At 33.0% G+C, this 27,346-nt stretch overlaps 1 protein-coding gene across 2 annotated transcripts in view; it reads left to right on the forward strand.

The window, feature by feature from the left end:
- Nucleotides 1-27,346, forward strand: part of LOC136027412 (PI-PLC X domain-containing protein 1-like) — a 50,932-nt gene that overhangs the window by 13,775 nt on the left and 9,811 nt on the right. The window contains exons 3-5 of one of the 2 annotated variants that reach the window (XM_065704650.1): nt 17,619-17,982; nt 22,035-22,315; nt 25,311-25,558. In XM_065704650.1, the coding sequence (XP_065560722.1) occupies nt 17,619-17,982; nt 22,035-22,315; nt 25,311-25,558 (893 nt within the window). The remainder of the gene's footprint in view (nt 1-17,618; nt 17,983-22,034; nt 22,316-25,310; nt 25,559-27,346) is intronic. The other variant, XM_065704652.1, reaches the window with a different exon arrangement.

Raw genomic sequence — 27,346 nt, forward strand, 5'->3', positions numbered from 1 at the left:
CAAGAGTCGGTAAACCTGACAATCTATTTATATGCAAAGACAATGGGACAGCAAAGAATGTTGTATATTCGCAAGTTTTACGTAGTTAAAACCATATATATATATATATATATATATATATATATATATATATATATATATATATATATATATATATATATATATATATATATATATATATATATATATATATATATATATATATATATATATATATATATATATATATATATATATATATATATATATATATATATATATCTATATTCACAGGTGGGACATAGGGACACAACTACAATGGCGCGTAACTATTATGGCGCGTAACGACTTACGCGCGCGGGGGGGCTTGGGGGGGGCGCGAAGCGCCCCCACCAACTAGGTGTTGGGGTGGCGCGAAGCGCCACCCCAACAGCTAGTAAGATATAAGATTATTACTACGATATAAAAGTATCCGGAAATTTATTACTGTTTGTTAAGGCTAAAGATTACGTTGCGTTCACGTTTAAGATAAAACTGATTGTTATGATAACCTTTGTCCAATGTAAGTCAGTGTTTCCATTCTATGGATTTTCCCCTATAATGGGGATTTTGAGGTCTGTTGGGGGTTAACCTTTTAAATGTAAGTCTTAGAGCGGGAAAAATACCATGTAATTTCAATGCAATGTGGGTCAGTTATATCTTGCAATCTATATTGGATTCTAAAAGCCTAAGTAGGACACAGGTTTAAAGAATTTACGATGCTTTTGTTGAAGCTAGTTCCTGTCTTGTCTTAATCCAGTCAAGTGCTCATATTTACTTTGTTCAATAAATACATAGTTTACAGAAAAGAAATTCTTGCAGTATCCCCTTTTTACGAGAACCCTTAGCTCTGAAAGATTCGTCTACAATCTTACCAGTACAAACATACCAATATTAGATGATATGTTTAAGATTTTGAAAAGGTTTTTGCGAGGGTCTTGGAGTGTGATGTGAAATTGGGTAACATGAAGTATAAGTTTTTTTAGAGAATTTTGAGCTTCTTGAATTTTCTGTTTCTTCCCGAGGTATCAGCCCACTAGCGAATAAACTTAACAGCATCCGTAAAATATCTAGGCTAAAAAATGTCAGTGAATTACGTAGATTTATAGGTTCGGCAATTTGGTATCACCTGTTTTATTTAAATTTCAAAGAATTAACTTATCTATTGAATAAACTTTAGAGAAAGGGGGTTCCGTTTAAGTGGGATCGAGAGGAGGGTAAAAAATTGTTTAAATTGAAAGATCAGTTAAGTAATCCAGAATTCATTTTTCTTGGTTTCCCAAATTACTCAAAAGGATTTTATAGTGCTGTTGATACTAGCTCAATTGCTTATGGTGTCTTATTAATGCAAATGGAAGATAAGGGAAGGTGTCAATTAGTTTCAACATTAAGTAAAGTTTTATCGATTAATTTTGGGAAAATGGATAATATGTCAAGAGATCTTTACGGTGCGGTACAAGCGGTGAAGCATTTCCAGTATTATACTTGTTTGATCAGTCAAGTAACATATCGTTCTTCTACCACCTGTAGGTCTCACGGTCGATTCATACACCAGGAATAAGCTTCATAAAATCAATGGAAAACTGCTTAGAAGCTAAAACATGTTTTTGGCTAACTTGTTAACCCAAAGGACTACATGTTAGGGTTGTCATAAAACATATTATTTTGTGACAACATGAATGATTACGTAATACCAGATTATGTCTCATTCTTGAAATTCTCAGAAACACGCCAAGAAACTTTTGGAAATCATGATATAGATCCGCTTATATTCGTTGTATTGTTTTACCAACAAGATGAATGATTGTACAATACTAGATAACACATCACTCTTTAAATCCTCGAAGTTCTTGAAAACCAGTTTGCATATTCTTGAAATGATGCCAAAAAAGGTGTTAGCAACTCCAATAGTCCATTGGTAGGGGGTTGTGTGGGGACAGATAGACCCCATACTACTCTCTTATTTGCAATAAATGTTGAACTTTGTATTTTTTGCAAGAAGAAAGAACACAGATTTGCGTTTTTTCTCTATGGATCATCGTACTGAAACAATAGTCCTTGAACATGGGGTGGCGCGAAGCGCCACCCCAACAGCTAGTAAGATATAAGATTATTACTACGATATAAAAGTATCCGGAAATTTATTACTAGAGTATCCTAAGATATAAGTATTAATACGATATAAGAGTATTTCTACGATATAAAAGTATCCGGAAATTTATTACTAGAGTATCCTAAGATATAAATATTAATCAGGCTAAATCCTGAAGTATGCTGACTTGCATTGTTTTTGTACTTATTTCTCATTAATATTCGGTTAAAAAAGTATCCGGAAATTTATTACTAGAGTATCCAAATATATAAGTATTAATACTATATAAGAGTATTTCTACGATATAAAAATATCCGGAAATTTATTACTAGAGTATCCTAAGATATAAGTATTAATACGATATAAGAGTATTTCTACGATATAAAAGTATCCGGAAATTTATTACTAGAGCATCCTAAGATATAAGTATTAATAAAATATAAGATTATTACTACGATATAAAAGTATCCGGAAATTTATTACTAGAGTATCCTAAGATATAAGTATTAATACGATATAAGAGTATTTCTACGTTATAAAAGTATCCGGAAATTTATTACTAGAGTATCCTAAGATATAAATATTAATCAGGCTAAATCCTGAAGTATGCTGAGTTGCATTGTTTTTGTACTTATTTCTCATTAATATTCGGTTAAAAAAGTATCCGGAAATTTATTACTAGAGTATCCAAAGATATAAGTATCAATACTATATAAGAGTATTTCTACGATATAAAAGTATCCGGAAATTTATTACTAGAGTATCCTAAGATATAAGTATTAATACGATATAAGAGTATTTCTACGATATAAAAGTATCCGGAAATTTATTACTAGAGCATCCTAAGATATAAGTATTAATAAAATATAAGATTATTACTACGATATAAAAGTATCCGGAAATTTATTACTAGAGTATCCTAAGATATAAGTATTAATACGATATAAGAGTATTTCTACGATATAAAAGTATCCGGAAATTTATTACTAGAGTATCCTAAGATATAAATATTAATAAGATATAAGATTATTACTACGATATAAAAGTATCCGGAAATTTATTACTAGAGTATCCTAAGATATAAGTATTAATAAGATATAAGATTATTACTACGATATAAAAGTATCCGGAAATTTATTACTAGAGTATCCTAAGATATAAGTATTAATACGATATAAGAGTATTTCTACGATATAAAAGTATCCGGAAATTTATTACTAGAGTATCCTAAGATATAAATATTAATTAGGCTAAATCCTGAAGTATGCTGACTTGCATTGTTTTTGTACTTATTTCTCATTAATATTCGGTTAAAAAAGTATCCGGAAATTTATTACTAGAGTATCCAAAGATATAAGTATTAATACTATATAAGAGTATTTCTACGATATAAAAGTGTCCGGAAATTTATTACTAGAGTATCCTAAGATATAAGTATTAATACGATATAAGAGTATTTCTACGATATAAAAGTATCCGGAAATTTATTACTAGAGCATCCTAAGATATAAGTATTAATAAAATATAAGATTATTACTACGATATAAAAGTATCCGGAAATTTATTACTAGAGTATCCTAAGATATAATTATTAATACGATATAAGAGTATTTCTACGATATAAAAGTATCCGGAAATTTATTACTAGAGTATCCTAAGATATAAGTATTAATAAGATATAAGAGTATTTCTACGATATAAAAGTATCCGGAAATTTATTACTAGAGTATCCTAAGATACAAGTATTAATAAGATATAAGATTATTACTACGATATAAAAGTATCCGGAAATTTATTACTGTTTGTTAAGGCTAAAGATTACGTTGCGTTCACGTTTAAGATAAAACTGATTGTTATGATAACCTTTGTCCAATGTAAGTCAGTGTTTCCATTCTATGGATTTTCCCCTATAATAGGGATTTTGAGGTCTGTTGGGGGTTAACCTTTTAAATGTAAGTCTTAGAGCGGGAAAAATACCATGTAATTTCAATGCAATGTGGGTCAGTTATATCTTGCAATCTATATTGGATTCTAAAAGCCTAAGTAGGACACAGGTTTATAGAATTTACGATACTTTTGTAGAAGCTAGTTCCTGTCTTGTCTTAATCCAGTCAAGTGCTCATATTTACTTTGTTCAATAAATACATAGTTTACAGAAAAGAAATTCTTGCAGTATCCCCTTTTTACGAGAACCCTTAGCTCTGAAAGATTCGTCTACAATCTTACCAGTACAAACATACCAATATTAGATGATATCTTTAAGATTTTGAAAAGGTTTTTGCGAGGGTCTTGGAGTGTGATGTGAAATTGGGTAACATGAAGTATAAGTTTTTGTAGAGAATTTTGAGCTTCTTGAATTTTCTGTTTCTTCCCGAGGTATCAGCCCACTAGCGAATAAACTTAACAGCATCCGTAAGATATCTAGGCTAAAAAATGTCAGTGAATTACGTAGATTTATAGGTTCGGCAATTTGGTATCACCTGTTTTATTTAAATTTCAAAGAATTAACTTATCTATTGAATAAACTTTAGAGAAAGGGGGTTCCGTTTAAGTGGGATCGAGAGGAGGGTAAAAAATTGTTTAAATTGAAAGATCAGTTAAGTAATCCAGAATTCATTTTTCTTGGTTTCCCAAATTACTCAAAAGGATTTTATAGTGCTGTTGATACTAGCTCAATTGCTTATGGTGTCTTATTAATGCAAATGGAAGATAAGGGAAGGTGTCAATTAGTTTCAACATTAAGTAAAGTTTTATCGATTAATTTTGGGAAAATGGATAATATGTCAAGAGATCTTTACGGTGCGGTACAAGCGGTGAAGCATTTTCAGTATTATACTTGTTTGATCAGTCAAGTTACATATCGTTCTTCTACCACCTGTAGGTCTCACGGTCGATTCATACACCAGGAATAAGCTTCATAAAATCAATGGAAAACTGCTTAGAAGCTAAAACATGTTTTTGGCTAACTTGTTAACCCAAAGGACTACATGTTAGGGTTGTCATAAAACATATTATTTTGTGACAACATGAATGATTACGTAATACCAGATTATGTCTCATTCTTGAAATTCTCAGAAACACGCCAAGAAACTTTTGGAAATCATGATATAGATCCGCTTATATTCGTTGTATTGTTTTACCAGCAAGATGAATACAATACTAGATAACACATCACTCTTTAAATCCTCGAAGTTCTTGAAAACCAGTTTGCATATTCTTGAAATGATGCCAAAAAAGGTGTTAGCAACTCCAATAGTCATTGGTAGAGGGTTGTGTGGGGACAGATAGACCCCATACTACTCTCTTATTTGCAATAAATGTTGAACTTTGTATTTTTTGCAAGAAGAAAGATCACAGATTTGCGTTTTTTCTCTATGGATCATCGTACTGAAACAATAGTCCTTGAACATGGGGGGAGGGCTCATTTGAACGGAAATTAAAATTTTTTTGTGCCTTTTTAACGTGACCAAAAGAATTGAATGGTAACCAGTCCCTCTCACACGTCCCTTTTTCTCAAAAACTGTTTGGCCAAAATTTTGAGATAGGAATTTGTTCAGCGTAGTTGAAAGGTCCAAAACTATACGCACATATAAGCTGTGTCACCCTATATTCTTTTTCTATGATTATTAGTTTTATTAAGCACTAGCTATTGGGGTGGCGCTTTGCGCCACCCCAACACCTAGTTGGTAGGGGCACTTTGCATAACCCCAAGCCCTCCCCCCGTGCGTAAGTCGTTACACGCCATTGTAGTTGTGTCCCTGTGTCCCACCTGTGAATAGAATATATATATATATATATATATATATATATATATATATATATATATATATATATATATATATATATATATATATATATATATATATATATATATATATATATTTTTAACTACGTAAAACTTGCGAATATACAACATCCTTCGCTGTCCCATTGTTTGTGCATATAAATAGATTGTCAGGTTTACCGACTCTTGAACATGCAACATATATGGGGGTGCTTCGCGCCCCCCAAGCCCCCCCGCGCACGTAAGTCGTTACGCGCCATATTAGTTACGCGCTATTGTAGTTGTGTCCATTTGTCCCACCTGTGAATATATATATATATATATATATATATATATATATATATATATATATATATGTGTGTGTGTGTGTGTGTGTTTTTAACTACGTAAAACTTTCGAACATACAACATTCTTCACTGTCCCATTGTCTGTGCATGTAAATAGATTGTCAGGTTTACCGACTTTTGAACATGCAACATATAATTGTCCATGGGAAAAACAATCAGTATTAGATCTATACCTCATGATTCTAATGATTGCCCTTGAGCTTTGTTGATGGTGATTGCTAATTGAATATTCTCTGTGTCCCCGTCGTCATTTATATATCCTCCTGTGCCCCCCGGCGTCCCCGTTGTAGTTGTGTCCCTGTGTCCCGGTCATTTATATTCCCTGTGTCCCGGTCGTCATTTGCATCCCGGTGTCCCGGTCTGTATATACATTCGTTTTTGAATTTGTATATGATGAAATAATTTCTTTATTTTTTTCCTTTTTTACTTTTTAATTTTTTTTTGTTTTTTATTTTTTTTTAAGTATTCTTTTTGTCCTTTATTTTTCAGTTCTTTTCCTCTTTTAGTTTTTTTCTTTTTAAGTTTTGAAATAATTTTTTTGTTTTTTTCCTTTTTTTCTTTTTAGTTTTTTTTTGGTTTTTACCCTTTTTTATAGCTTTTTTAGTTTTTTTCTTTTTTCTTGCTAGTTTTTTGTAGTTTTTAACTTTTTTTAGTTTTTTTTTTATTTTTATTTTTTTTTCGTTTTCTTTTACTCCTTTATTTTTCAGTTTTTTCCTTTTTTAGTTTTTTTAGTTTTTTACCTTTTTTTTGTGTTTTTAGCTTTTTCAGTGTTTTAGCCCTTTTTAGTTTTTTTGTAGTTTTTTACCTTTTTTTTAGCTTTTTTAGTTTTTTTTAGTTTCTTTTCTTTTAGTTTTTTTTTAGTTTTTACCTTTTTTAGTTTTTTTCTTCTTTTGTACTAATACTAAAGTCAAGGTTCGAACCTGGAACCTCTCGAACCTAGAACCTGGAACATAACGTGTTACCAACTCAGCTACATCGGCTTGAATACTTCCGTTTTCGAATTGGTATATGATGAAATAATTCAGACGTCAAATGCGGACAAACATGACGTCACTCGACAGACAGACAGACAGACAGACAACTTATATATATGTACTAGCTGTTGGGGTAGCGCTTCGCGCCCCCCCCCCAGCCCCCCCGCGCGCGTAAGTCGTTACGCGCCATATTAGTTGCGCGCCATTGTAGTTGTGTCCCTGTGTCCCACCTGTGAATATAGATAGATTTATATATGTGTTTCAAACTACGTAAAAATTACGAATATACAACATTCTTGGCTTTCCCACTACTGGGAGCTTTCCGTTTCCGATTGCCAGCAATTGATCTGAAAATGTTTGACCAGAGTCATCGTGTTGCAATCGGACACGCATATTTGTAGTTAATTTTAATATTTTTACGTGTGCCCATAAATTAAAATTTTTCAGGCAAGCATTCATTTCGTCTGCAGGAGTTAAACTACGTAAAAATTGCAAATATACAACATTCTTGGCTTTCCCATTGTCTGTGCATATACAAAGCCGTATGTACTATAATAATGACGTCATATGCAAACGCTCTTTTTACAAACAAACAAACATGCATACACACAACTCGTTTTTATATAGATAGATAGATAGATAGATACAATAAAAATTAACTGCGTAAAACTTGCGAATATACAACATTCTTCGCTGTCAAATTGTCGCTGCATATAAATAGATTGTCAGGTTTACCGACCCCCGAACATGCAACGTACAATTGTCCATGGGAAAAACAATCAGTATTAAGATCTATACCAAATTTTTCTAATGATTGGCCTTGAGCTTTGTTAATGGTGATTGCAAATGCTAATCGATTTGGGAATAGCAATCTTTTAAATTGAAAAGGCAGATCCGTTGGAATCATGGGAATGCGAGGAATAAGAACAGCCTCACCCTCAAAAGGCCCTGTCAAATTGTGGCCTCTATTAGGTTTTCCATTTTCTTTTACGGCAAGTCGCGTGCCATTGCAAAGCTTTGGTGGGTTGATATTTCTTAAAAGTATTATTGGTACGCCTATTTTTAGTTGTAGCACGTGTGGTGGAAACCCTGAAAGATCTATGGAATTTAAAAATTCAGATGGATAATTAACCGCTTCATTTGGTTCCAAAACTGTGTCGACTGACTTGTAAAGGACTGCCTGGTCTCGAATCTTGGTCAAAACAATATTGTTGATTTCGTGGACGTCTATATTTTTGGGTGCGAGAATCGCTCTTTCACTTGGCCATTTATTATTTTTATAATTTTTTAGAATATTCGGAAATACTTTTTCAATCAATTCATTTTTGGACGTCACTAAATTACAGAAATCAGCAGGTAGTTGTATGCGTCCTGAAATTGAGTCTACTGGGAGCTTTCCGTTTCCAATTGCCAGCAATTGATCTGAAAATGTTTGACCAGAGTCATCGTTTTGCAATCGGACACGCATATTTGTAGTTAATTTTAATATTTTTACGTGTGCCCATAAATTAGAATTTTTCAGGCAAGCATTCATTTCGTCTGCAGGGGTTGATCTAGGTATTATAGGTAATGTTTGCCTGAAATCTCCCGCAAGCAATATTAATGTGCTGCCAAAGGGTTTCGACTTCCCTCTCAAATCTTTCAAGCATTGATCCAGAGCCTCGAGTGATTTTTTGTGTGCCATTGTGCACTCATCCCAAATAATAAGTTTGCATTGCTGCAATACTTTACCCATCCCAGATGATTTGGAAATATTGCACGTGGGAGTTTCTGTAGAATGCAAATTCAGAGGCAATTTCAAAGCGGAATGAGCAGTTCTTCCACCAGGCAGCAATGTTGCGGCTATTCCGGACGACGCAATTGCCAACGCTATATCATTTTTTGATCGAATTGATGCCAGAATCAGTTTTATCACAAACGTTTTACCAGTACCTCCTGGCGCAGCCAAAAAGTAAATTTCTCCAACGTTGTTATCGACACAATACATTATTGTATCATACGTATCATAAATGTCTTTTTGTTCCGACGTTAACTTGGAAATGTTATTTTGTACATACGACAATAGATCACTCGTACTGTAACTTTGTTCACGATCCAATTCTACACATGTCAAAACAGCAGCGATACGGTTAGGTGAAGGCATTCCCAAATCCTGAAGAGGTTTGTTTGCCATACGTACGCACAAATCTTCTATAATAACTAAAGTGTAGTTATAAATTTCTGATGTAAAATCAAAAGTCATATCTGACGTCTCTAACTGTTTTCGATGGAGTATATCTTCGGACATTTTTGACTTATATTTTTCCCATAACTCTGTAGGAGCTGATGGAGAGCAAGTTGTTAAAATGATGCCAAACAATGCACGAATTTGACTTGGGGTTGACGTTTCGCACGCGTCATTGATCAGTTATCCCAGTGTTGGTAATTCTCCAATAAATTCAGAGCTTGGCATGCACTACGGTAAGTGTCATGTATAGTACCGTTTACAGTTCTCGAATACTCAAAGGATGTCGGACCGGGTACATTCACCAAAAGCAGGCGTAGAAAGAAGCATTCATGTTGATTGGGGTGAACGGTGTAGAGTCTTCCTATCGTGGTATCTTTGAAGATGGTAGGTTGGCCGTCGACTGACTTACCCTGTTTTCTTCGTTCAAATACTTTATTTTTAGTATTCCACGTGTAATACGAAGGCACTTCAGTATACAGCAGTTTCTTTGCAAAAGAATCATTTTTGCAAAGCGAAAAAAAGCTGTTAATTTTGTATCCGGTGGATTCAGGGCTCTTTGTTGCACGTTGGTTTCCGAGAAATAAACACGTTGACCATTCTGTAAATGTACCGCTAAGTGAACAACAGCTGGACTACGTTCATGTATCGGAAATGAAAGAATTCGCCAAACAGCTTCATTACTGCTTATGTATCTTCCAGCCTGATATTGTACGATTTCGTCGAAATCTTTGATTTCGGGCTGCAAGCCAAAAACTGCCATGTCACTGCCTTTGTTGACGTATTTACATATGTATTTGATTGCCTTTACGGAGTTACAGTATTCAACGTTTATTTGTGCATTAAATGTTTTTGATAATAATGGGGAATATGGAACAACAAACTGGTTATCTACTTCGATGGTGGTACCGTTACGCTTCTTTATTATTGCTGTTTTACCGCCATCTTCAGTAGATCTCCTTCTATATTGTGGGTAACCATCATTGCCAGTAATTGTGTTGGATACTAAAAGTCGAGGATATTGCTTTGTGCACCTTCCTTTGGCCATGCATGGTGAATTTTCGTTCAGTGCACCGCAAGGTCCATGTATCATATTTTTTACAATAATATCATGTAACCCCTTATCGACATTTTTATCAGGTATTTCAGCGGAAATCACATCATCAATTTCGTTCGAAGTAATTTTTTTAAGTAGCCAGATTAGTATATGTGCGTGTGGCAAACCTCGTTTTTGCCATTCCACTGAGTACATCCAGCATCGCACTGACCCAAACACTTCAAAAAACGCTTAGATTCTGACGTAGTTCCAGTAAGGAAAGTCTTCAATGGCTCTGGTGGTACAGCCAATAGAGGAAGTTTAACTTTTCCTGAGGCGCAACACATTCCCATTGTTTCACCATTGAATTTCAAGGCCTTGCAATAGGGGCAAATTTTAGACATTGTCCCGATTTGAACACTGTACCTGAATGCCAGGCGATAACTTTCAGGTTGCTCTGATTCCTCGGCACGCTTTCTTTTCTTACTTTTTCTATCAGCAGCAAGCCTGATTTCTTGCTGTTTTTGTGATTCCTCGGCACGCCTTCTTTTTTCACTTTCGCTTTTAGCAGCAAGTCTGCTTTCGCGTTGCTCTGGTAGTTCCTCGGCACGCTTTCTGTTCTTTCTTTCTCTATCAGCCTCAAGCCTGTTTCCTTGCTGTTCTTTTGATTCCTCGGCACGCTTTCTTTTCTGACTTTCTCTATCAGCAGCAAGTTTTTTGGCATAGACTCTTTGAGCATCTTCATCGGCTTTTGCCATTGTAAGTTCATCAGTCATTTTAAACTTAAACATTAGATTTCTACGTGAACATATATGTCTTAAATATCTTTAATGACGTCACCGTCATAGCAAAAATGACGACAACTAACTTCATGACGTCAGTCGACACAGAAACATGACGTCACCTGACAGACACACAGACAGACAACTTATTTTTATATATATAGATATCTTCTATATATATAAAAATAAGTTGTCTGTGGATCTGTGGATCTGTGGATCGTGGATCAGGTGACGTCACCTGAAAAAACTGGATCAGGTGACGTCAAAACTGAAAAAACTAAAAAAAGGCAAAAACTACAAAAAAAACTAAAAACTAATAAAAAAAAAGCTAAAAAACTAAAAAAACTAAAAAAAGGCAAAAACTACAAAAAAAACTAAAAACTAATAAAAAAGCTAAAAAACTAAAAAAACTAAAAAAAGGCAAAACTACAAAAAAAAAACTAAAAACTAATAAAAAAAATAAAAAAGCTAAAAAACTAAAAAAACTAAAAAAACTAAAAAAAGGTAAAAAACTAAAAAAACTAACTACAAAAAAAAACAAAAAACTAATAAAAAAAAATAAAAAAGCTAAAAAACTAAAAAAACTAAAAAAAGGCAAAAACTACAGAAAAAAACTAAAAACTAATAAAAAAGATAAAAAACTAAAAAAACTAAAAAAAGGCAAAAACTACAAAAAAAAACTAAAAACTAATAAAAAAAATAAAAAAGCTAAAAAACTAAAAAAACTAAAAAAAGGTAAAAAACTAAAAAAAACGAAAAAACTAAAAAAAACTAAAAAAAAGGAAAAAACTGAAAAATAAGCAAAAATAAAGGTAAAAACCAATAAAAAACTAAAAAAAACTGAAAAAACTAAAAAAAGGCAAAAACTACAAAAAAACTAAAAACTAATAAAAAAAGTAAAAAAGCTAAAAAACTAAAAAAACTAAAAAAACTAAAAAAAGGTAAAAAACTAAAAAAATAAAAAATAAAAAAAACTAAAAAAAAGGAAAAAACTGAATAATAAGCTAAAATAAAGGTAAAAACCAATAAAAACTAAAAAGAAAAAAAGGAAAAAACTAAAAAAAATTTTCATCTAAAAAACTAAAAAAAACTAAAAAAGGTAAAAACTAAAAGAACTAAAAAAGAAAAAAATAAATGACGACACTCAAAGAGAAAGCGACCAGGACAAAAGGAATGTTCGATTAGCAATCAACAAAGCACCGGGACACAGGGAGTATAAATGACGACCAGGACATAAGTAAAAAAAAAACTAACAAAACTAAAAAGAAGGTAAAAACTACAAAAAAACTAAAAAGAAAAAAAAACTAAAAACTAATAAAAAAACTAAAAAATCTAAAAATCTAAATAAACTAAAAAAGAAAAAAAAGGAAAAAAATAAAGGAGAAAAACAAAACTAAAAAACGAATGTATATACAGACCGGGACACCGGGATACAAATGACGACCGGGACACAGGGAATATAAATGACGACCGGGACACAGGGACACAACTACAACGGGGACACCGGGGGAAACAGGGGGATATAAATGACGACCGGGACACCGGGACAGGGAATGGTCGATTAGCAATCACCATCAACAAAGCTCAAGGGCAATCATTAGAATCATGAGGTATAGATCTGAATACAGATTGTTTTTCCATGGACCATTATATGTTGCATGTTCAAGAGTCGGTAAACCTGACAATCTATTTGGATCAGGTGACGTCACCTGAAAAAACTGGATCAGGTGACGTCAAAACTGAAAAAACTAAAAAAAGGCAAAAACTACAAAAAAAACTAAAAACTAATAAAAAAAAATAAAAAAGCTAAAAAACTAAAAAAACTAAAAAAAGGCAAAAACTACAAAAAAAAACTAAAAACTAATAAAAAAGCTAAAAAACTAAAAAACTAAAAAAAGGCAAAAACTACAAAAAAAAACTAAAAACTAATAAAAAAATAAAAAAGCTAAAAAACTAAAAAAACTAAAAAAACTAAAAAAAGGTAAAAAACTAAAAAAACCAACTACAAAAAAAACTAAAAACTAATAAAAAAAATAAAAAAGCTAAAAAACTAAAAAAACTAAAAAAAGGCAAAAACTACAAAAAAAACTAAAAACTAATAAAAAAGCTAAAAAACTAAAAAACTAAAAAAAGGCAAAAACTACAAAAAAACTAAAAACTAATAAAAAAAATAAAAAAGCTAAAAAACTAAAAAAACTAAAAAAACTAAAAAAAGGTAAAAAACTAAAAAAACTAAAAACTAAAAAAAAACTAAAAAAAGGAAAAAACTGAAAAATAAGCTAAAATAAAGGTAAAAACCAATAAAAAACTAAAAAAAAAACTGAAAAAACTAAAAAAAGGCAAAAACTACAAAAAAACTAAAAACTAATAAAAAAAAGTAAAAAAGCTAAAAAACTAAAAATACTAAAAAAAACTAAAAAAAGGTGAAAAACTAAAAAAATAAAAAATAAAAAAAAAACTAAAAAAAAGGAAAAAACTGAAAAATAAGCTAAAATAAAGGTAAAAACCAATAAAAAACTAAAAAGAAAAAAAGGAAAAAACTAAAAAAAATTTTCATCTAAAAAACTAAAAAAAACTAAAAAAGGTAAAAACTAAAAGAACTAAAAAAGAAAAAAATAAATGACGACACTCAAAGAGAAAGCGACCAGGAGAAAAGGAATGTTCGATTAGCAATCAACAAAGCACCGGGACACAGGGAGTATAAATGACGACCAGGACATAAGTAAAAAAAAAAACTAACAAAACTAAAAAGAAGGTAAAAACTGCAAAAAAACTAAAAAGAAAAAAAAACTAAAAACTAATAAAAAAACTAAAAAATCTAAAAATCTAAATAAACTAAAAAAAAAAAAAGGAAAAAAATAAAGGAGAAAAACAAAACTAAAAAACGAATGTATATACAGACCGGGACACCGGGATACAAATGACGACCGGGACACAGGGAATATAAATGACGACCGGGACACAGGGACACAACTACAACGGGGACACCGGGGGAAACAGGGGGATATAAATGACGACCGGGACACCGGGGCAGGGAATGGTCGATTAGCAATCACCATCAACAAAGCTCAAGGGCAATCATTAGAATCATGAGGTATAGATCTGAATACAGATTGTTTTCCCATGGACCATTATATGTTGCATGTTCAAGAGTCGGTAAACCTGACAATCTAATTATATGCAAAGACAATGGGACAGCAAAGAATGTTGTATATTCGCAAGTTTTACGTAGTTAAAACCATATATATATATATATATATATATATATATATATATATATATATATATATATATATATATATATATATATATATATATATATATATATATATATATATATATATATATATATATATATATATATATATATATATATATATATATATATATATATATATATATATATATATATATATATATATATATATATATATATATCTATATTCACAGGTGGGACATAGGGACACAACTACAATGGCGCGTAACTATTATGGCGCGTAACGACTTACGCGCGCGGGGGGGCTTGGGGGGGGCGCGATACGTCCCCACCAACTAGGTGTTGGGGTGGCGCGAAGCGCCACCCCAACAGCTAGTAGATATATATATATATATATATATATATATATATATATATATATATATATATATATATATATATATATATATATATATATATATATATATATATATATATATATATATATATATATATATATATATATATGTATCTATATATATATATATATATATATATATATATATATATATATATATATATATGTATCTATATATATATATATATATATATATATATATATATATATATATATATATATATATATATATATATATATATATATATATATATATATATATGTATCTATATATATATATATATATATATATATATATATATATATATATATATATATATATATATACTACAAGGAGACCAAACTTCGCTATGAGAGCGGAATACCAGACATAAAATGGCATTCTATGTACCCCGCTCCCTCCGAACATGTATACCGCGAACACCCTGATTCACAGAAGAAAAGCTTTTACGTAATTTTTCAAGGAGAAAATTTTTCCAAGTATCCATTTAAAAATTGGAAAAACAACCCTAAAGTACAGTGTAATTACTAGGACACCAGCAATAATTTTGAAAATAATCTTTTTATAAATACATGGAAAAAATTTGCCCTGCCCTTCTAAAATTTTTCTAAGCATCGGTTTTATTATTTATTGAATAAATAATATCTAAGGAAAATAATTTTCTCCCAATATATTTCCGCTTATTACTGACAATTAACACCTAGCCGTTTCTAAGATATTGCAGATAAGTCCTGCAGAAAGCCTGGATGTACATAGTATCTTTTGAATTAGCTCATATGATCCTAGTCGTTACCTGAAAGTTTCAACTTAATATTTTCCTTAGATAATACAACAGCTCTCCTTTCCCATTATAATACATATTTCCCTGTCGTTACCTGAAAGTCTCAACTTAATATTTTATATATTCCTTAGATATTGCAACAGCTCTCCTTTCCCATTATAATACATATTTCTAAGCAATTGCTAATTTTTAGTTTAAGGCCCTTAATCCTAGGTCTTTGGGGGTCATATTTTCCGGGGAATCTGTATTTATTAAACCTTTCATTTATCTCTAAAAAGGCAGCTGTTTCAAAATTTTGATCGGATGCGTTTCCACGGGGAGAAGTTTATATAGGGAGGAAATGTATGGGGGCGAAATTTCAAGGGGAATTTTTATACCAAGGGGATTTGACAGAATTTACAATACGAATTTTTAATTATTTGTCATATTTTCTATTTTCCAGCTCAATTTAGAATGTGGAGATGTTCCCTGGGAATTATCCAGGGGAAAATTTCTACGGAAGGTATGATCAGAAACGGTTAGAAATTGAAATCTCTTTCAAATGAAAGTATACTAAGGATAATTTTTCTGGCTGAATCGTCCGCAAAAAAATTTACTCAGGGGGATTTACACCGAGGATGGAATCATTTGGAACTAATTTTGCGAGTGGGTGAGTGTATTTCTACGTGACAAGAATTCTCCACGGAGGAGTTTTCGTAAGGGGAGAGAATTTTTCACGGATGAGGAGCTAGATTTACCGGCATTATGAGAAATTAAATGAAAAAATAAGTTCGTTTAAACTGAAAGTAAGGAGCAGCCTTAAAGCTCAAAACAAACAGAAATTATTCGGTATATGAAGGGGCTGCCCCCCTTGCCAATACTGTAAACCTTTTACTAACTTTCTGGTGATGTCTGGGTTTTCATTGGCAAAAATCTAGTGTTGGTATACGTGTACTGGTAAGCGTGAAGCCGATTCTTTCAGAGCTAAGGGTTCTTAGAGCTAAAGATTCTCGTATAAGCAGATACTACAAGAGTCTCTTTCCTATAAAATATGTGTTTATTATACAGAGGAAATACGAGACAAGCGCTTGACTCGATTAAGACAAAACAGGAACTAGCTTTAAGCACTTCAGAACTCCCTATATAAATAATTTCCAAGATTCTTAGAAACACGTTCTACTAAATTAAGTGTCCGAGTTACACTATGGTTTCCAAGGTTCTTAGACAAATGCTCTACTTTCTGGTATTGTAAACCTAGTTTTTCTGATACCTATTTTCACAAGACAAAAGCATCTTAAATCTATAAACACGTGTCCAACTTAAGCTTTTGGAATCCAATATAGATTGGAAGATAAAACTTACTCACATTGCTAAAATTAAGTGGCATATTTCCCGCTCTAAGACTTACAATTAAAAGTTTACAATACTTTACGAACAAAGTCTGACTGTTTATCCCAATTTTATAGAACGACTCCTGAAACAAAGGGGTCATTTAATTAGGAGGCTTTTTTAAAGTGTTAAAAACTTTAGCGTGAAGAGCAAGGGATGGAGGAGGGGGCAACAGCTCGGTTTACGGAGTAATTCCTGTTTGTTTTGAGTTTTAACGTTGCTCTTTGCTTACAGTTAAATTTTTTTTATAATTTACTATAACACCGAAAAGATGGACATTCCATCCAGATTAAAAAAAAAAAACAAACAAAAAAAAAACAGCACTTATCATTAATCACGATTAATAAGCCAATTTCAACAAGTCAAATGAAAGAGTAGAGGTGTATCCATACAAATGTATGGTTGAATGGAAACAAGTCTTAGTTCTAAGTTGATATCGTAAATCTAAGTGCGCCGTTGAATGAAATCCTCAAACAAATTTCTTAATCTTGCTAAAATTCTTCTAAAAACAAAAAACAAACTTCAAATAACTATAAAAAATACGAACAGCGAAGTCTCCATCGTGCTAGGACTAGTTAAATATATTTTGCATTGCAGATTGTGCTGTTTCACCGAAAAAGCGCTTATATTTAACTGTTTCACCGATAGCAAAAATAGTCAGTAATTCACCAGTCAACCGTCAGCTGGAACTAAACTGGGTGAATTTCGAAAACTTAGATGGTGATTGGATCGGGCTTTTCGATTATGACCCAAAAAATGTCTCCAACCTTAATCCACTCGTGAGAGTCGATGCAAATGACTTCCCAGGATACTACAGAACGATTGTAGAGTTCCCTATCTACTCACTTAAGAATAAGAGCGAGGAATGTATTGGATATTGGATTGCTTACATTCGAAACAAGAAGAAGATTTTGAGTAAAAACTGTATTAGACCAAAGAAGCAGTGGATGTTTGATTCAAGGTTTGTTGGAACCAGTATTTATATTTAGTAAGGAGAGTTGGTACTGGATTTACTCATTTTTTCCCCTTTTTCATAAAAATTCAGGTTTTGAAAATTGCTGCACTTCATTGCTATGGGTTTACCAGAGTAGCAGGGCCTAGAACTAGGGTGGGAGTTTAGAGAGGCGATTGTTCCGGTACATTTTAAATGTTCTCAGATTACCTCTTAAATTAGATGGACTCAGAGTACATCTAGAAATTTGGTGAAATTCTGGACAAAACCGTTGCAATGCTTTCTTGCAGGGAAATGGTCTTAAAATTTACTTGCATATTGTTTTCAACGTCTTTTTGGTGAATATAGTTACAGATCTTAGAAAGGCATTGAATTTTGCAGATTTTATTCAATTTTGATTTAATATTCATTCTCATTATGTTTAATTTCTGATCTATGCTTACTTTTATTATCTTATCCAGAGCTCTTTTAAATTTAAAGGGTACAGTCGCTCCCTTGACCCCACTGTTTAAACTTAAGTTTAACTGTTGTATTGCAACGCTACTTTCGAAGAAGATGCACCTCTTAGCATACATCCATAATCTTGACGGTGAAGGTGGGAGCCCTGAAATACCGGAGCGATTTGTTGGGTCACGAATTCACCTTTGTTATGGGAGACTTCGGACAAACATTGCTCTTGGGGGATATCCACCTACCTACTCTTTCTGAGCTAATAAGCAGATTAATATAATATATTCAAAATATTTCCATAATATGAAGGTGCCTGTCTCACCCCAGCACCCATATAGAATGAATGGCCTAAATATTCGAACACACGACGGGATGAAAGCAAAATTGTTCAAAATAGGGATGAAACCTTTTTATTGACAGTGAACAGATACAAAATTTAACTGGATATTTCGAACACATATACAGTGTTCATCATCAGTGTTCACAGTGTTCATCAGTTTTACTGCTGATGATGAACACTGTATATGTGTTCGAAATATCCAGTTACATTTTGTATCTTTTTACTGTCAATAAAAAGGTTTCATCCCTACTTTGAACTGTTTTACTTTCGTCATGGAAAGGCAGTGTGGTCTTCGAAGTTATCTACACGACGGGATGAGCAATAATCATAAGCATCGGCTTGACTATAGATAATACGTTAGACGAAAAGTACCTCTGGCGGCTAATGCTTCCAACGACACTGCAACTTCTACGTCCCCTTTAGGAAACGCATCATTCTTTCCCATGATTTTCTCTTTTTTGCTTTATATCTGCTGTTTTAAGCAATTCGTGGTAACGAACGGTAAGTAAGGTGTGACTCGGCTTAATAGTAACCTAGACTCTATAAAACGGAATTTTCATAATAAGAATTGGCTTATTAAGCTGATTCCAAATATATAAGACCCATTAAGTTTAGTGTTACCCATCAAATGCTACAAGCCTAAGATGATTTATAACTGATTTACGAAAAAAACTAGAAGCACCCCTGAAAAGTCATGGAATCTTGATGAAAATCACACCATCAGATTTTGCGTATCAGAGAACAATACTTCAGAGGTTTAAAGCTCCCGTTTACAAAAATGTTGAATTTTTCGTCCTGGACCCTAATCATGGTTCAGGTCAAGAAGACCACTTTTTAGATCTAAGTAAGCTATTAATATTTCTGATGAAAATAAATTAGTTTTTAAAGTGTATATAAAGTTGATGATTTCAATTTTGAAGCAATTAATTCCCCGTTCCCGGAGAGTAATATACACTCAAACATCACATACTCGGTTTTTTAAACACAATTATGTAGATGTGCAAGAATTTGTAGTAATTATACGGATTTTAAAAATTGATGTCAAATTTTAAGCCATAAACTGACCTGGAGAGGTTTTTTTCCAAGAACATAATAACTTGGCAATTCAAAAACTACAGTTTTCAATATAATGAGCTTTTAAGTAGAAGTCCAAAAATTTATCAAGTGATATTAATGTAATTTATGTAATTTCAATTGATTTTTTTTATCGGGGTTGTTTTATATACGTGGGATCAATGTAAGCTTAGAAGGCTGTTAAATCATAATGGTTCCCAGAGACCAATAAAGCAGTTTATATTTTAGCCCATCATATAGTTTCTGGGACACAGGACTATTCTAAAAATGTTTTTCAGCTTCATTTGGTAGTTGGTTTCCAACCTGGATAAATCTAATCTCATTTTGTGTGTGTTTTCTACGATTTTATAACCATGAAAGCATTTCACAAGCTTCACCTATCACAAGGAAATCATAAAGATCTTATGATGGGCGCACTGTTGTGCCTGGGTTAGGAATTGAATGTGCAAAACCCATATAGGCAAGCATGGCTCCTTTGAGGAACCCTGGTGGTAGGTGATCACTTAGGACTACCTCATTAGATCTGAAGTGTTTTGGAGTCTATAATTGCTTAAATTTACTAATTAAGATGTTGCATGTCTATGGACCCCTCTTTTTGGTTGATTTTGTTTGGCTATACTATTTATCTTAGTTGATTGGGTTGGCGTGTAGAATCAAGGCTAATTATTTCGTCTAATTACTAAAGTAGTTCTCATCAAATTTTTTCGCCGAATAATTACTTTTAACACATTGTTGGAATTAAAAGTATAACACATACCATATTGCTCTGACTAAAGAGCAATAAAGGTCTTTGTACAAATATCTTATAGGAGGATTATCTCACTGATGTATTCTCCTTAACATTCATGAACATTTTCCTGAACATTCTTTACTTTACTAAAATACAGACAGAAGGGTTATTAACTCTGGGAACTTGAAATGACGTAACTTGCGAATGTTTTTCACTTTAGCTCAAGAAAGGTTATCCCATCAAATCCATCTAAGAGGAGCCATTATTTGTTTTTATTTATTCAAGGTTTTACAAACAAACAAATGTAAGGGTTATTAACCATGGGAACGTGAAATGATGTAACTTGCAAATGTTTTTTCACTTTAGGTGTAAAAAAGTTATCCCATCAAATACATCTAAGAGGAGCCATTATTTGCTTTTAATTATTCAAGATTTTACCAAAAAACAGACGTATGGATTTTTAACCCTAGGAACGTAAAATGATGATTTTTAAACAGGCCTCTATGGCCTGCAAAGGCCAGCTATTTATCTCAATCAAAACTTGCGACTGTTTTTTCTCAACTTCGCTGTATATAATTCAGTCAACAACGAAAGTTGTTGTTCAAAAATTATTTATTTGTTGTTCAAAAGTTCAAAATTTATTTATTTGGTGATAGTTTCCCCCACCCTTACTGCACGAAAAATATCTACGTAAAGTAAAAGATTAGGTTCCTATTTTTACCGGCACAAAATTTGGAGAGACGGAGGGGTACCTTGAGCGTCATCACAAAATTCCTCAGGAGGAGGGAGATGAGTTTTGCCTGGAACCTTTTTATCGACCTTTAAGTACTGGGATTTATAGGAATTTCTTGTATATTAAACAGTTATATGGTAAAATATTGTTTAAAGTTGTTTAAAAATACTTTTTACTTCAATTTAATGGCCTTTGTGTAAGAACTGTCATTCTTATAGAATTGGGAAAGAAGTTTCAACTTGAAGGCAACAGGGAATTGAAAATTCAGAAGGGAAAACCTTTTATGCGGAACAACTTTTCTTTGTTTTCACTTTTACTGTTCGTTCTTACTTTAAATTAGAGAAAAACTTGTTTTTTGTTTATTTTTACATACAGAGCGTTTAATATCCATTTGATTTATTCCTTTTACAACATTATATGGCTAGTCAATATTTTTACCGATACAGGATCACAATAAAGATATTGAATATTGGATATATTGAGATATTGAATATATTGATATCGATACGATATCAATAAAGATATTGAAAGCTGCTTTAAAAACAGATATTTTAACAGAAGAATAAAAAATATGTTTTCTTTCTTGGGGAAAACTCAAAGTTTTTTGTATTTTATGTAGAAGAATTTTATCATTATTTCTCGGCTCTCAAAACTATTAAATATGATACTTCAATCATGCTTGCAGCAGTAGCTGAAAAAAACAAGAAAAGATGAATGCAACAAATTCATTTCAGGTTTAGCATAGGGGAATTCCCGCTGCATAGTGTATTCCTGCCAGGAGTCCATAACGGAGGGAGTTACTTTCCTTACTCTCCAAGCTCAGACACAATTATAACTCGGTATTCCGTGTGCCAAGATGAAGATATTTATAACCAATTGTCTTATGGTATTCGTTATTTGGATCTGAGAGTTGGATACTACAGCGACTTGCCTGAGAAGTTCTGGGTAAATCATGATGTGTACCGTTTTCACCCACTTTCAGCAGTTGTTAATGATTTGTTAGCTTTCGTGAAAGGTAATTACTTTTTTATTACATGTTAACTATCTTAGTTAGACGCTTAAATACACTATTCTTTAGTTATAGACAGTAATAGTCATTGTGACAATGTTGGGGACATGCAGAAACTACCGAGGCCACACTGACTAAACAAGACAAGATGAGAAAAATTATATTCGTAAGGAAGAAAAAACGAGTACATTTTCAGCCAGTGAAAATGAAAAAACAATACAAATATTTAGGTCGGGACTTCCGCTCAACCGCCCTCAGTGCACAAGAGAAAACAATTTATTACAACAAATAGAGAAAAACGAAAAAGCATCTCACTAAAATAAAAGAAGACCCTCTCGATGGGATAATAAAGGTTAACTCTATATATATATATATATATATATATATATATATATATATATATATATATATATATATATATATATATATGTATAGAATTGCAAGGTATATGCTAATTGCAAGGCTCTTTTTTCGATTGATTCATTTTTTTTTTCGATTCTTCGTGAGAGATACCAGGGTGCCGAACTGAATAAGCGTATTCAAGATTCGAACGGACAAAAGATGTGTAAATCCTTACGGAGTGGGAAGGGGGGACACTAAAATTATTTAGGAGCTTAAGGAGGGCGATAGACAGAATAGATTTATGGATGACGCCTTCGACGTGGATATCCTACTTTAAAGTTAGAAGAATTTGTGAAGCCAAGTAGTTTAAATGAGGACACGGAAATTTCAGGAGGGATAAGATTAAGAAAAGAGGGCGAGGATTTAAGGAAACAAATTGGCATTAGAGACTTAGAGGGGTTTACTGTCATGTCTACAGCCAAGGCCTTATCTTTAATTTCATAGAGGATACTCATAGGGTCCCTTATTAAAGTTTTGAAGTAAGTTTCAACAACCGTTAGGTTATCAACAAATTTCCATCGGTCAGGAAATTCCTTCCCGAGGCTGTTAATCATGAAGGAAAAAAAGAAAAGACCTAGGAGAGTACCTTGGTGTATGCCATTGTGGACAGGGAGAGGATTTGAATAATGATTCTGGTATTTGACAACCTGTGATCTATTCGTTAACAAGGAAGAATCAATATTGAACTTGCTGACAAGCTTCTCGGTTAAAATATCGTTATCAAGGTCAAATGCTTTCTGAAGGTCAATAGAAATTAAAATTAGCCAGGATTTAGGCTTTTTTAAGATTTTTCCGATGTGGTCAACCAGAAAAATGAGGTAGTGGGAATTAGAAGTGGATTTTAGGTTCCCGAATCGCCTCAGGTCAGTGTGCAAGGAATCCTTCATAATGTTTCGAGAAAATAGGAGTAAGAGTAATAGGACGAACGCCTTCAAAACCTTTGCAAGGGAAACTTAGAACTTTTCAAGGGAACAAAATCCCCCAGTGTACGCTGGGGGATTTAACAGGATTTCTCTACGACATCATTTTTATTCGTCTTACTTTCTCCTTGCCTACTCAATTTTGAATGTAAAGATGACTTCCATGGAAAATAATTTCCATGGAAGTGGGGATTTTCGGAGTGATCGGTAAGACAGTTAAAACTTAGTCTTTTTCAAATAAAAATATAGTAAGACGCATTATCCAGGCTGAATTTTCTGCAAGAAATTTTACGGGGGGGGGGGGGGATTTTAGCAGGAAAAGAATGGTCATGAAGGAATTTTGACGGTGAAAGGGTGTATTTTATGTGGGAGGAGCTTTCTACCAAGATGTTTCCTGTGAGGGGAGATAATTTTTTATGAAGTTCGATCCAGATTTCCCGGCATTATTTGAAAAACGAACAGAAATTACATTTTTAAAAACAAGTTTGTTCAACTGAAAGTAAGGAGCAACATTAAGACCAGCAAAACTATTTCATATGCGACAGGGTAACCTCCCCTCCATACCCTTTTCTCTGCTCTAAACTTTGGCTGTTTGTCCCAATTTTATGAGAACGACTCTTGAAACACAAGGGCCGATCAATTAGAATTGGAAACTTTTCCAAAAGGTCTAAAAACTTCAGCCTGAAGAGCAGAGTACTGAAGATGGGGGGGGGGCAACCCCTTTATATACGGAATAATTTCTGTTTGTTTTGCGTTTTTAATGTTGCTCCTTGCTTTTAGTGAAAAAAACTTGTTTTTCTATTTAATTTACAGGAAAAAATAAAGCCAAGCTAAAAATTAAAAAACGAACTTAAATTATTTCGTATATGAGGGGGGATACCTCGCTCTTTGCTCTAAATTTCGAATTTTGCCCGATTTTTTAAGAATGACTGCTGAATCACAAAGGCCATTGAATTAGAATAAGTAGCTCTTTAGAAGTACTAAATAAACATGGTACTGAATGCAAGTCAGGCTGGCCTTTAATCGATTTAGGCCCTTTACACGAAGATTAAAACGCTTCCCTTACGATTGAATGAATCGTGTTCGAAATTACGTCTTGAAATAAGAAAACAAATGCAAAAAAAGTAAAGCGCGAGAAGAAAAATAATAGGAATCTCCTGAATAATTTTAAAGATATACGAAGCACATCTTGTAGATATTTCAAGTTCCTTTTAAGACTGTCCCTGTGGATTGAATGCAGCGGCATATCAAGAAGGTACCATTTCGGAAACCCATTCCAAGCTGTTGAAAGAAAAATAATAAAACGTTAGATTTGATTACAAAACAGCTGATCTGATTAAATCAATTATCCATGGACCAGTGTAACTTTATATTATCGTCTTAAAGTGGATTAAATTTTTCATTTCAGTAACAAAATAAAGTGAAAACCAAGTTAATATTGGTGATCACTTTTCGCAAAATTCTTCAGAGAAAGAAAACATCACAAAAAATAAACTAGATAAAGACTGAGACAAATAATTTTAAAGTGAGAAAAAAGAATAAAATTTGCAAGTATCTTGCATGATTGCAAAAACCACTATGTGCTACTGAAAGTTATATAACAGAGGTAAATCAGCAGCGAATAATTCTTTTGCTATCAGGTTTGTTTATTTCTTTTTAAACTATCAATCTATTTCTAGAGAGCCGTGATGTAGTCATTGTTGACATCCATCGCTTTCCTGCCGGATTTAAATCCAATAATAGAGCAAAGCATCAGGAGTTGGTAAATTACCTTGAAAGGAGTCTTGGTGAGCACTTGATCCCCAGGGCTTTGGGTCTTGATGTTACACTAAATGACATATGGAGGACGAATTCTACAATTATTCTAGCCTATGCAGACAGGCATACAGCTATGACTCACCCTTTGCTATGGCCAACAATACCTCAGGTAACTCTATTGGTTGATTGTGAAGCTGTTGAGTTATTCAGAATTAGATTTTATGATGCTGAAACTGTAATGTCAGCAAATGAAACGTCGACTGGGTGCCCTATGCGCTAGCAATGGCTCTGGAGGATCTTTATCCTTTTAATACTGAAACTCAGACCGTTCCAAAACTTGGTACTAACTGATTCTAATGATCAGATTTTACAATTCGTAATTGATAATTTTAATGACCAAAATCAACTAATACCAAATTTATTCGATGTGTTTTTCTTTATCTCAGATTTCATACGAATTTTGTTTTTCTTGTTGTGCGAATATTCTCGAGCTCTGACAAGCTCCAGTAGCTTCCTCTTCGTCTTTTTTTTTATTACCGATTGCCTTTTCTACTACATTTTGTCATTTAGATTGTTATGGATGCTTCCACATAATATAGTTACTAGAATCAAATTCCGGGCCATACGGCATGTTGCTAAACTCTGCTGCACAGCAGAGATATATCTCACTTCGACGGCGCAGGACTTCTTCCATTTCTTCTTGTTTGGATTGTTAAGACACTTTCAAACAATTTTATCACTTGACTCAAATTCGATGCCCTACAATTGGTTGCTGAGCCTGATTTTCAAATCCATGTCCCGTACTATGAAGCAAAGATCAATCTCACTGCGCCGCAACAGGACTTTTTGTTCTCTTCTTCTAGTTTGGGTTAGTATGACAGACTTTTACATAATATTATCACCAGAATCAAATTTTAAGTTAAGCAGGATGTTGCGGGTTGTAAAGAACATTTTTTGTTTAATATTTTTCTTTGTCTTGACAAGAGTCTGATATTAGCCAGCTTGAAAATTCCGCCAAAATTGTCCGTGCTTGGTAATACGAGACCTGGAATTTCAATTAGCTGCAGCAACCCACAATAGGGGTTGAAATTGTGTTGCGAGAGCAGTACTTTGGTTTTGTCGTGTTTTTTTTTCTTTTTTTCCTAGCACCCCGATTTCAGCTTATTCCTAGAAAGTGGTAAGGGTCTAACCTCTGCAATTTTTGCGGAAAGTGTGGACCTTAGGCCGGATTAATGAATGTGACTTTGCATTTTGAAAAGCTTCGTAGAACTCTTGCCTGGGGCCAAAAATCTATTGTTTCTACCCATTTCTGTTCGTGATTTCAGCTGAGTTTATCATTCGTTTTTTTTTGAACTTGGGATTGCGGTAGAGAAATGGTATTTGATGTGCCTCTTGAACTTTAAAAGTTCTCTCGTTGCTAAAGACACTAGAGTTTATCCTTTGCTCCTAACTAAGTGATGACGTTAGAAACTTGGCCTGCGGCAAAAAAGTCAACTTTTGAACTAAGACAGATAGATTTTTTTTTCGACGGCAGTCGATAGCTCTTGATGACCTGATCAAGTATATGTCATCCATTTTTGGGTAGAAAAATTCATTCATGAGATATACCAGTTTGAAACTTTATAGGGTTGACAACTTCAGTAGTAAGGCACACACTGAAACCAAAAATAGGCCGATACCAATTGTGAGACATAAAGGGGAATTTTAAGCAATAGCCGGATGTTAGCTTATAATAATCTTCGGCAATGAGGCGTTCGCAACTTTTGCTAGTTGGTGCACCTATTATTTGTTTCCGATGCATTTAATGGTAAGACCAATTTGGTTCCAGTGGTAAGACATGTAGGGGACTTGTAAGTAATAATCGGCTGTTAGGCTACAACCATCTTCAGCAATGAGGGGTTTGCAACTTTTGCTAGTTGCAATGAAGGGTTTGCAACTTTTGCGAGTTGGTGTACCT

Source organism: Artemia franciscana, chromosome 5, assembly GCF_032884065.1.
Source record: "Artemia franciscana chromosome 5, ASM3288406v1, whole genome shotgun sequence".
Lineage (NCBI taxonomy): Eukaryota > Metazoa > Arthropoda > Branchiopoda > Anostraca > Artemiidae > Artemia > Artemia franciscana.